Here is a 12388-nt window from a genome sequence, read left to right as displayed (position 1 = left end):
ATCCACAAAGACTGTAGGCAGGCACCTTTGCACTCTAAAGACCACGTCTCACGTCGGAACTAGTGCAACTGCCATATCAAGCTCGTGGAAGCTTCTTCCAAAAATAACGTGCAAATCAACCACAGCAAGGGAAATCGCGACTCCCTTAGCATCTTCCTCGTAGCCTTACGTATTGGAACATGAAATATCTGTACTCTGTATGAAGCAGCAAAGCTGGACAATGCCGTAAAAGAAATAAACAGACTAGAACTGAATATGTTGGGTATTAGGGAGACGAAATGATCAGAGAGTGGTACGTTTTAAAAGGGCCAAACAATATTCTACCATTCAGGTTATACCAATCCACATCACAGGAACGGAGTAGGATTTATTCTGAATCAACAAATGATTAGATGTGTTTACAACGTAATAGCACATTCCGATATTATGCTATTGCACTTAAAAACTAGACGTGTTAATGGCCAGACGTTGAGACTTAGTAATAAAAGCTAACGAAATAACTGCAATGCTAAGGTTGGAAACGGACCTATCACAGGATTAACTGGCTCTTTCGGACTAGGCTAGGGAAACGGGCCTGAAGCTATGCTAATTTAGTTAAGCCAGGAACATCAGCTCGTTGTGAAATACACATTCTTTAAACTTCATCTACGAGATCACCAGGAGACAGAGTAAGTAATTAATTAGACTAAATACTGACAAATCGGAGATCCCAGAATAGTATAAACAACAATTTAATATAGTTGCCTATAGAGGTGCGGGCATTGGCTCGGATCACAGCCCTATTATCGCAAAGTTTAACTTCAGACTGACACTATTAAACGGGAAAAAAGTCAGCCTAAATCTAATATACGAAGTCTAACTAAATAAAACACAAGATAAAACATCAGATCCGAACTTCAAAAACTTTGCCTGACAAACAATCTTGATTGCGAAGACGATGCTAAAGAACAAGTCTAAACCCTGGATGACAGAAGAAATATTGGACTTAGTGGAACTGAGACGATTAATGAATAACCAAATATAAATATAATGAGTTTAACCGCGTCATAAGAAACAAAATAAAAAATGCTAAGATGAATTGCACTAAAAACCAATATGATGGAGCTGAAAATCTTTATCGACTCCATGACAGCTTTACATCTAAAATACATAATTGGTAACACTACAAATCAGGAAGAAATTAAGAAGATTTTGTTATTATATGCAACAACCCTTTTTCACGCTAGCCGAGAAGACAACAAGGAAACCTTGCATAACTAAACGAGCGGTGCAACCATTATTAGGTCTGAAGTGGAGCAAGCTTTAGAGCTATTAAAGAACGGTAAAGGTCCGGGACATGATAAGATATATGCTAAAGTGCTAAAACAAGTGGATATGCACCATGTAATACGTCTATTTAAGAGAAGACATGACTCCCACAAACTACCGGAGGATTGGCTTAGATCGACTTTTGCTATCATATCTATTCCTATTCCTATTTTGATCTATTCCTAAGAAAAGTACCTCCAAACAGTGTGAGGACTTAAGAGTTATTGCCTGGTGAGCCATGCACTTAATCCTGTCCTGTGAAGAAATAAGCGGTAATACGCAGTTTGGTTTTATCAAGGGACTGGGAACAAGAGGGAATAGATAAAATGGATATTCAAATCATAAAACAATTATATTAGAACCAGAAGGCCGAGGTGAAGATAAACGACACAGTATCAACCGAGACTTTTGATGTAACCGATGGAGTGCAATAGGGCTGTATTTTATCTCCAATACTTTTAACCACTATGTCGAGAAAAGATTTCAGATTCCTCTCGAAAATAAACCCAGAGGTATCAAGGTCAATGGAAGAGCCATCAGGAATATTAGATACGCCGACGATACCATGCTGTTGGCATCCTTGGAAGATCTGCACTATCTATTAAATAGGATACAAGACATTGGCGGAACGGCCTGCATATTAACGTCTCCAAAACGAAATTTATGGGGAGCAGTAGACGAATTCGAGAGGTTGAGAGGTTACTCTCGAGGTAGAGGGCGAGAACTTTGAACAAGTGAAGAGATTTAGGTACTTCGATTCTATTCTCTTAAATCGGCTGGGCAAGATGGTTCTATAGGGTAGGATGGAAGGGCGAAACATCAGGAATTAGAACTGGGTGGCAGATGTGGCAACCATATTTCGTCGGGCAGAAAAAAACAACCTTACAATCATTTAAGGAATGTGCGAAATATTCCTAACGTGCAGGATGCATATGGGTCTGAAAAAAGAATAAAAAGGAGAAGAACAATAAAATCATATTCTCACACGCTTTTCAAAAAGCGGTGGGATGATGTTCAAGGCCGCAATTTGTCTAAGGAGCCGAACTAGCCGAAAAAACTGGTGGTAATCCGCAAACTATCTGTCTTATAATAGGCATCCTAACTGTCAATTAAATAGCCGCCTTTTCAAATTGAAACTAAGCAGGAATCCATTATGTAGGATATGCAACCATGAAGACGAGACAATGGAGCACATTGCGATTGCCCTCAGTCCCCTCGAGTCTCGTGACGTGACGTAATCATGACGATATCCTCTTTCGTCAATACGCAGCAGAATTCTAGGCGTATACCACTCTTTGCTTGATGAGGAGGTCCCTTGGTGAGGTCTCCTACTCTTTCAATAGAGGCACGCAATGGGCCTACTGAGGTAGGTGTGTGGTGTTCGCACCACTCTTTGCAGTTACAGATAGTTTAAGTGAATATTTTTTAGTAGAAATTGAGAAAAAATAAAATTGTTTGACAAATGAATGTTATAAGAATTAAGGTATCTATGATGATATTAGCATATATGATTGTGTATTTCCTCTTTCTTTTTACTTATTATTGAAAAACATTTTTATAGAAATTAAGAAATAAGGCATTAAGGGATTTTAAAAGAACTAAGCTTTCAGCTAAATAAAATTACGATAAGCAACCTAGAAACTATATCACAATAGCGATAAGAGAAAAAAAAGGGCTTTTTATAAGAATAAATATGAGAATTGTACTTATATATGGGCTAAGTGGCGTGAATCAAGCAAACATCGACCTTCGATTTAAGCACCAGGTTTTTAATATTCTTAAAAAGGCCTATCTTGTTTTAAAATTAATGTATTTGCACAGGCAATATTTACGTGTACATATTAAAAAGATTTTATGTGATTCATTTGTGCTTTCACAGTCTTATTACTGTGATATGTGAAATGATGTACATAAAAAGATAATTTTACGGCCAATGACTCACTGACTGTGCTTAACTATGATTATTGGATTGTTCATTGCAGTTTTATTATGTTTGCAGAAGTCTTTGGTATAGGGTTTACATTTTTTTTTATTATTTTTTAGTAGTGACCTTTTTTTATGAACTGAAAAAAAAATTTTTGGGTATGTACTTTTATTGTTTGCATTATAGAGTATTATTTGCATACTTTTGGTTACTACTGTTTGATTTTTGTAAACTTGTATTTTCGCAAATATGTAATGTTAATTATTATTTTTTAAATTATTGATTCCTGTTCCTGCCCATTGTAAGAAAATCATATTTTCCTTGGTTTCTTAATTTAAAAAGTAAATTAGATTAATTGGGAGATTTTGTGTATTGGAAGCTAGTTCAACTTTATTTATAATATATATTCATGATGTTAGGGGGCCTATTTTTCCCCAAAGTCGATTAAATAAATACGCTTTACTAGTTTTTGTAATATTTGAACCAATTATTTATTTGGACTTGTGTTCATCATTCTTGATTTAACCTAATGCCAGATTCGGTTAAATCTGGGAAGGTTTCGATTATAAAGTCATAATTATGCAATGAATAATGAACAAATATGTAGAAATAGACAAAAAGGTAAATATAAATGAACTGGATAGAAGTAGAAAAATCTTAGTTAAATTAGGCATTTCCATCTGGTATAGTAAAAAGATTTTTAAAGAAATTACAAAAATAAACTTACCGGCAGATGCGTCTTGTAATTTTTGCAAAGCATTGTTAAGAGCATCCTTATTACTCTTTAATTCCTGTAGCGCCCGATCATTTTCAGTTTTCAATTTACCGTTTTCGGTTTTTGCTTTAGCTAACTCATTTGCCGCATTACTTAAATCATTTCGAAGATTTGCTAGTTCCTGTTGCAGTTGTTCAATCGTTTTTTTGAGTCTCTGGTTTTCGTCTGTTAGGTTTTGGCTTTGAGTTTGGGCATCTTGAAGCTGTTTCTTTAAATTATCTTTTTCTGCAGAGAGTTTTTTATTGGCCTCTTTTAGTTTGTCGTTTTCATTTTTGGCATCGTTTGATTGCTTTTCGGAAGATCGTCTTGCTGACGATGCCTGATCATTTTGCTGCTTGAGTTTTACATTTTCTCCTTGTAAATTAGCAAGCTTTTCCTTAAGTTTTGCAATCTCATCTTTTAAATTATTAATATCATCTGTGGGTTTAATTATTTGCTTACTTTCGACTCGGGCGACCGCAGGTTGTGCTTTATCCAGTTGCTCTTGTAGTTTATTAATTTGATCTAACAATTTTTTGTTTTCATCTTTCAAAGAATTAGCATTTGCTCCTGCAGCCTTAGCCTCATCCAGCTGTTTTTGTAATGTTAATTTTTCATTTTCAAGTTGAGCGATTCTTTGTTTTAATTGGACCTCCTTGTCTTTCATCCTTCCTAAATCAATTTTAGCTTTACTTGCACTTTTTTTGGTGCTAGCCAAATCACTTTTCAACTTGTCAATATCTGCTTCTAACTTTGAAATTTTTTGTTTCAGTTTATCATTTTCATCTTGCAAGTCAATGGCCTTTTTGGCGTCTTGCAAAGCTGTTTCTAGATCATTTTTTAACTTAGCGTTTTCGTTTTGAACATTTCCAAGCTTCTTTTCACTTTCATTCAAATCTATCGGCTTAACTACGGCTGCAGTAGCTCCTCTTTTGGCTGCTTCCAATTGTTTCTTCATGTCTGCTAGTTCATTTTCAAGGTTTGATATGTTTTTCTTTTGTTCGGCGTTCTCATCTGAAAGTTTCTTTTCTTTGTCAGATCCAGCTTTAGTATCCTTAGCAGCAGTATCAAGGTCTATTTTTGCTCGTTCGTGATCTTTTTCTGCTTGTGCAAGCTTATGTTTTAAATTATTAATTTCATCTTGAGCTTTTGATAATTCGTTCGCTTTATTTTTAGCATCATTTAAAGCACCGTCCAGTTGTTTTTTAAGATTTGCGATATCATTTTCTAGGTCTACCACTCGTTTTTTACATTTTGCAAGTTCATTTTTCAAACTTTCGGTATTATCCCCTTCTGTTTTGGCATCACTTTGGCTTCTACTTAAGTCTTTTTTAAGTTTGCCATTTTCAGCCTCCAGCAGTGCAAGTTTTTGTTTCAATTTGTTTTCATCATCTTGAAGCTTGGCGAAATCATTGAGCGATTTTTTCGTGCCTTCCATGGCTTTGTCAAGTTCGTCTTTAAGCTTGTTATTTTCAGCTTCTAACTGGGCTATTCTTTGTTTTAATTTATCATCGACTTCTTTAAGGTCACTTATGCCAAGAGAATCTTTTTTTGCTCCCATTACCGCTGCGTCCAAATCAGACTTTAATTTTTTGTTTTCATTTTCGGCTTTTAAAAGTTGCTGCCGTAATTTATCATTGCCGTCATTGGCTTTCGATAAATCAGTAATTGCCTTTTTAGCTTCTGCAAGAGCAGCATCCAAATCTTTTTTTAATTTTGCATTTTCAGCTTCTAGCTGTGCAATTCTTTGCTTTAATTTATTTTCATTTTCCTTTACTTCTGAGAGTTTTGCCAAGTCTGTCGCAGCTTTCTTGGCATCATCAGTTAAAGCTGCCTTCTCCTTTTGGAGCTTGTCATTATTAGATTGTAGCTCTGATAACTTGTCTTTTAACTTGGATTGGTCATCTTTTAGTTGTGCTAGTTCACTTTCTGTGGCTTTAGATTTCTTTAAGGCAGCTTCTAGGTCTGCTTTGAGTTTATTATTCTCAGCTTCTAGCTGCTTTATTTTTTGCAGTAATTGATTGTTTTCATTTTGTAGCTGAGTGCGACCTTGAGCATTTTCTTTGGCTTCTTTGTTGGCATTTTCAAGCTCCTTTTTGATTCTAGCTAGTTCGTTTTCAAGTTGAGAACTTTTATCTTCACTGGCGATAGGCTTGGGACTATCTTTTATAACGTTTTCTAGCTTCTGTTTGAACTGTTCGCTTTCTTTTTCCATTTGTTTTGTCTTGTTCTGAAGCTTATTGTTTTCATCTTGTTTATCTTTTAATTCTTCCATGGATTTTTTTAAATTTTTGAGCGCTGAATCAAGATCAGCTTTTAGCTTAGCGTTTTCACCTTCTAGCTGGGCTATTCGCTGCTTAAGTTTCACATTTTCATCTTTCAGTTTTGAGTTTTCATCCGCCAAGTTTTTCCCGTTGTTTAATGCTGCGTCAAGGTCTTTTTTGAGTTTTGCGTTTTCTCCGTCTAATATTGCTGCTTTTTGCTTTGATTTTGACTCATCTCCCTGAATGCCGCTCACTTCAGTGCCCATTTTTTTCATGTCATCTAATGTAGCGTTTAATTTATTTCTTAACCCTTCATTTTCATTCTCTAATTGTGTTATTTTATCTTTACATTTCTTTTCAGATTGCTTTAGAGCATTAATGTCATCATTTAGTTTTTTAGCATTGTCGAGCGCTTGTTGCAAATCTTTTTTTAATTTCTGATTTTCATTCTCGACTTCCGCTAACTTTTGCCTGAGAGCATCGTATTTATTTTGTAAATCGTCGATCTTGTTCTCAGTTCCAGGAACAGGTAGTTTTTTCTTTAACTCAGTGTTTTCATTATCTAACTGCTGCATTTTTTTCTTTAAGGCGTCTAATTCATCCTGAAGTTTTGTGGCTATAGCAATCTTAGCTTTTGCATCTGCTAAAGCATCTTCTAACTTCTTTTTAAGTTTGTCAATTTCTGTTTGCTGACTAGCGTTTTGTTGTTGCAATTTGTTATTATCATCCTGAAGACTAGCGATAGCGTGAGATCCCCCTCGGGCCTGTTCCAATTCTTTCTTAACTTTACTATTTTCATCATCCAATTTAGAATTTATGGATTCGAGTTTGGCCACCTTTTGCTTTAAGTCACCAATTTCAGCTTGTAAGTCGGCTATTATTTTTGCAGCTTTTTTAGCTTCGTCTAATAAACTATCCATTTCTTTTTTTAATCTTGAAATTTCGTTTTCAAGGTCTTTAACACTTTGTTTACATTTGGCATTTTCTTTTTCTAACTCAAGGAGCTTATCACCTGCTCTTTTCGCATCTGATAAAGCTGCGGCTAAATCTTTTTGCGCTTTAATTTTTTCATTCTCTGCTTGAGCTAACATTTTCTTTAAATTTCCATTTTCATCTAAAGCGTCATTTAACTTATCAGCGTTTCTTTTATTTTCTCCCTTTAGTTGATCCAGATCTTTCTTTAAAGTATTATTTTCGTCTTGTAACCCATTAAGCTGCTGCTTTATTTTTAAATTCTCATCACCTGATGCAGGGCTGATTGGTGTTTTATCCCCCATTTTTTTGATATCATCATTTAACTGTTGCTTATCAGCTTTTAGGCCTTCAATTGATTTTAATAGAGCCTCGTTTTCTTCTTTGGCCTTTTTGGCTGCACTATTGGCATTATCTAAATCTTTTTTCAAATTCATTTTCTCACCATTCGCCTGTTGCAGCGCTTCTTGCAAATCAGCGGCCTGTTTTTCTAAATAAGCGATTTTGTCTTTAAGCTTTTGCAACTCTGCATTTAACATGACAGTTGGGTCACTTGCTTTAAGCCTCTTCAGAGCTTCTTCAGCTGAATCTGCACGTTTTTGAGCGTCTTCTAGTTTCTTTAATAAAGCTTCTATTTTCGCAGACAAATCATCACTTGGTTCAGGTGTTTTAACTCGCTCCTTGGCCATTAAGTTTTTCAGCTGATTTTCAAGATCATTTATGGTCGACTGCAAGGCATCTTTATCTTTTTTCTCTTTATCGAACGCCGTCTTATCCAGAGGGACAACCTGCTGCTTTAATTTTTCATTAAGAGCATCTATTTCTTTTTTCTGCTGCTCTAGTTGTTTTTTAAGGCTGTCATTTTCTTTAAGTAAACTATCTAGGAGCGATGGATCTGCAGAAGCGGCCTTAATCTTGTCTTTTTCCTGTTCTAGTTTTAGTAGGTCATTTTTATTTTTTGAAAGTTCTGCTTTTAATTTATCATTATCGCTTTGTAAAGCAGCAATTTTATCAAGTAGATCCTTTATTTGTTTTTGTAGTTCCTTATTGGCTTGATCGAGTTTCTCTTTTTCGGGTAAAAGTTTCTTTAGGGAGTCAATTTCGCCCTCCAACTTTGAACTTCTACGAGACGTTGTCACAACATTACTCGTAAGCATTTTGTCTAAATCATCGTTTTCCTTTGCCAGTTTTTTATTGTTCATCTTTAACTCATCGACAAGCTTTTGAAGAGCATCATTATCTTTTAAAAGTGCGGTAATTCTATCCCTCAGATTATCCATTTCAGAAAGTTGAGTCATCTTATCAGTAGGTAGCGTAACTTCTTTAAGCGTTTGCGCGATTGAATCTTTATCCTTGGTGGCGTGTTCTAGCTTATTCTGAAGAGAATCGAGCGCTTCTTTGGGCACCCAATCAGACTTTTCTGCAAGCTGTTTTTTTAAGTCATCGATAGTTTTAAGTAAATCGTTCTTCTCTCGGATATAATTTTCTAGTTGCGGTCTTAAATCGGCATTTTCTTGGCCATCTTTCGATTCTGTTAGGGATACTGCTTTCAGCTGATTCTTTAAGCTTTCTATTGTATTTAAAAGATCTTGTTTATCCTTAAGACATTTTTCCAACTCTGCTTTGATTTTAGAAATATCTGGTTTTTCTTCTTCTTGTAAAGTATCTATCTTGTCTGTTCCCTGTTCCAGTTGTAGTACGTCATTTTTATTTTTTGAGAGTTCTGCTTTTAATTTCTCATTGTCACTTTGTAAAGCAGCTATTTTATTAAGTAGATCCATTATTTGGTTTTGGAGTTCCTTATTGGCTTGATCGAGTTGCTCTTTTTCGGGTAAAGGTTTTTTGAGAGATTCAATTTCTCCTTCTAACTTTGAACTTCTACGAGACGTTATCCCAACATTATCCTTAAGCATATTGTCGAACTGTTCTTTTTCTTGTGAAGTAGCTAAGTCCTGAGTTTTATATTCTGAAGGAAGTTTGCTCTGCAAATGCTCCACCAACTTTTTAAGCCTTTCAATTTCCTTAAGAAGATCTTCCTTATCTTTTAAACATTCTGCTAAATCGGATTTAATCTTTGAATTTTCCATACACATTCTCTTTTCAAGCTTCGCTAGTTTGTGAAAAAGTAACTCCTTTTCTTCCAAGCATGTAGTTAAGTTAGCTTTTAATTTTGCAAACTCTCTCATATCGGGTAGGTCAGCATCTCCAGTTGCAAGTTGCTGTTGTAGGTCTTTAACTAACTTTAGCAAATTTTCTTTTTCATTGAGACAGCTATTAAGGTCCTTAACTTTTTTTAAGAGATTTTCTTTCTCCTCTAAGCATTGGTTTAGATCAACTTGCAGCTTTGTAAATGCTGCCATATCAGGATGCCCTCCTGTACCTTCAGAAAGTTGATTTTCCAATTGCTTAATTATTTTTAAAAGTTTTTCTTTTTCTTCTAAGCAATGGCTTAGATCAGATTTTAGATTTGTAAATGCAGCCATATCGGGAAGCTCCATTACTTTATCAGAATGCTGATCTTGCAACTTTTTGATTATTTTTTGGAAGTTTTCACGTTCCTTTAAACACGATTCTAAGTCTGATTTTAGCCTTCTAACATACTCTGCATCTGAGCCATTATAATCTGATTTTTCTTGCGCCTTTTTTAGTTTCTCAATTTCTGCTAAGAGTTTTTCTTTGTCCTGTAAGCACTGTACTAAATCGGTTTTAAGTTGTACTTGCTCGCCTAAGTCAAGGATATTTTCTCCTTTTCCAGCTTTTCCTAACTCTTGTTTTAAATTTTCTACCAGTTGTTGGAGCTTTTTTTTTTCTTCAATGCACTGTGTTAGTCTTTGAGCAAATTCGTCATTATAAACTTCCAACATGGGTTCTTCAGATGATGAGCTAGTATGTAACGAGGATCCCTTTTGTCCTGGGGCCATCAGTCCAGCGTTATCTGGTTCGAAATGTTGCACTCCCCCATCATGGGTGATTTCTTTACCTACCCCTGTGCTTTTAAGCTTCTTTTTTGCCGTTGCTAAATCATATTTTTGTTTGCAAAGTTTTGCTTCTAGATCTTTGATTTTTCTTTTTGCTTCATTCAAGTCCATAATGAGGTCGTCTGGGCCAGTAGAGAACCTAATCTCCGAGGTTTGGCCTAGTTTCACGTGTTTCTTTTCATCCTCTTTAATAGAACCATGACCAGTATCTTTTAAAAGTTTTTTCGCTTCGATCAATTCAGTATGAAGTTTTTTGTTTTCATTTTGATACTTTGTAATATCGTCATTCAGACTTTTTACGCGATTCGCCATATCTTGTATTTGATCTTTAGCAATTTGCTGCACTTCTGAGGAATGTTTCCTTAAAGCCACATTTTCATCTGATACCCTTTCAATACCTGCAATTTGGTCTTTTAGATGAATTATTTTTTCGTTGGCTTTCTGTAACTCTTTCTCTAACTCTAATATTTTCTGTCTACTTTCTTCCGTAGATCTTGCAGTGTACATTGGATCTTCCTCTTCATCAGTACCTACTGGTAAATTGAGATTTCTCCATTCCGGATTTTCTACCGATTTGGAGTTCCTAGAAGATTCATTAGTGGCTGTTATTTTATGTATTTCGCCTTGTTTGGGGTATTCATATGTTTGTGGTAATTGAGAAGGCTCCGCTTGCTTAGAATCTTTACCAATTATTTGATTTATAGTTGGCTTAGGCTGCTGGCTTGTATTTTTATCGATAGTTTCCTGTTCAGACATTTGCGTTGATTTAGTTTGTACGGGTTCTTTTGCCTTAGAAGACTGGCCCTGCTTGTATTCTTCAATTGTAGGTGCAACTTTTTTGGTAATTCGTTTTCTGGATTTGGTACTTTCGCTAGTTCTTGGAACTTCCAAAGATTCTCCCTGATCAATATCTGTTTGTTGTGAGTCTTCATCAGTTGAATCCTTGCTGGATATACTAGAAGCCTCGGCTTGCTTAGAATATATTTTTCTATTACATGTACAGTGTACGCTTGGCTTTTTAAACTCTTCTTCGGTTTGTTGCCCTGCATGTCTACAAACACATGGCCTAGGAGAAGAGTTTGCGCTTTTTGTTTTCCTTGAAGGACAAAGACATGAAGGTCGATCATCTTTTTGAGTTGCTCCTCGTCTTTTTTTACAATTGCAACCCGGGCAGCACCTGATAATGACTCTAGGCTCTGGCTGCTGTGTTTTCCGCTTACAATTACACCCTGGACAACATCGGAACTTCTTCTTAGCAGAGTCCCATTCGGCATACTGGTTCTCTAGTTCCAAGCTGATACGCTGAATAGCAGTTTTTGATTGTTCCAGCATATCTTTCACCTGATTATTAATTCCTGTGCTACTAGAACCTGCTTGTGATGCTGCTAACATTTGTAGTTTTTGGTTATCGGCTTTGGCACTTGCTAGCTCATTTTGAAGTCTGGATATCTCTTGCGCATTGGCCAAGTTACTATGCGATTCTAGTGTACTGTGTAATGGGGTCAATTCTCGATCATCTAAAACTTCTTGCATTGTCTCTATTATTCGGTTTTTGTCTTTTAATTTTTTCTGTAATTTATTATTTTCTGCTTCTTTTTTATCAATTAATTGCTTTAGCTCAGCAGTTTCGATATCTTTCATCTTGTTCGATTTTTCTAATTTTTGATTTTCTTTAACTAAATTTCCAATTTTGTCTTCAAGTATAATTTTTTCTTTTCTCAACATGGCGGTTTCTTCAGAGAGGCTGTGGAGCGATGTGTCGATCTTTCCATGCATGTTGGCCATTTTTTCTTCTGACATTACTAAGAGACTCTCTTTCTTCTCAAGCTCTAGCTGTAGACCTGAAACGACTTCTTTAAGCTTATTTTGCTGATCCTCTTTGCCTTGAGCCAAACAATCAATATGTGTCACTAGTCGTTTGATTTCGTCTTCTTGCTCACAAATACATTTTTCTAAGTCGTATGATTGCTTCTGCAAAATATCTCTTTCTTTGGCTATATTTTTTACTTTCATTAGTTGCTCTTTTAGCAAATTGCATTCCTCTTCAACACCCACTAGGTCTTCGTATTTCCTCTTGTATCGATCCCTTTCAGCTTTAACTACATCTAGAGCTTTCATCTGAACACACATATGATCATAATCGTCTTGCATACGAACCAGTTCATCCAGACTTGCTTGCAACCTGAAA

The 12388-nt window shown here is 35.7% G+C and overlaps 1 protein-coding gene across 9 annotated transcripts in view; it reads right to left on the bottom strand.

The window, feature by feature from the left end:
* LOC126745444 (golgin subfamily B member 1-like) overlaps positions 1–12388 on the bottom strand; it is an 87235-nt gene that overhangs the window by 2039 nt on the left and 72808 nt on the right. For all 9 annotated transcript variants that reach the window (XR_007663545.1, XR_007663546.1, XM_050453284.1 and 6 more), the window contains one exon: positions 3960–12382. Coding sequence is in view for 7 of the 9 variants with exons in the window: in XM_050453284.1 (XP_050309241.1) it covers positions 3960–12382 (8423 nt within the window). In the remaining 2 variants the exon portion in view is untranslated. The remainder of the gene's footprint in view (positions 1–3959; positions 12383–12388) is intronic.

Source organism: Anthonomus grandis, chromosome 16, assembly GCF_022605725.1.
Source record: "Anthonomus grandis grandis chromosome 16, icAntGran1.3, whole genome shotgun sequence".
NCBI classification, from domain to species: domain Eukaryota; kingdom Metazoa; phylum Arthropoda; class Insecta; order Coleoptera; family Curculionidae; genus Anthonomus; species Anthonomus grandis.
The sequence above is the reverse complement of the archived record's forward strand: the minus strand, read 5'-3'. Positions and strand labels throughout refer to the sequence as shown.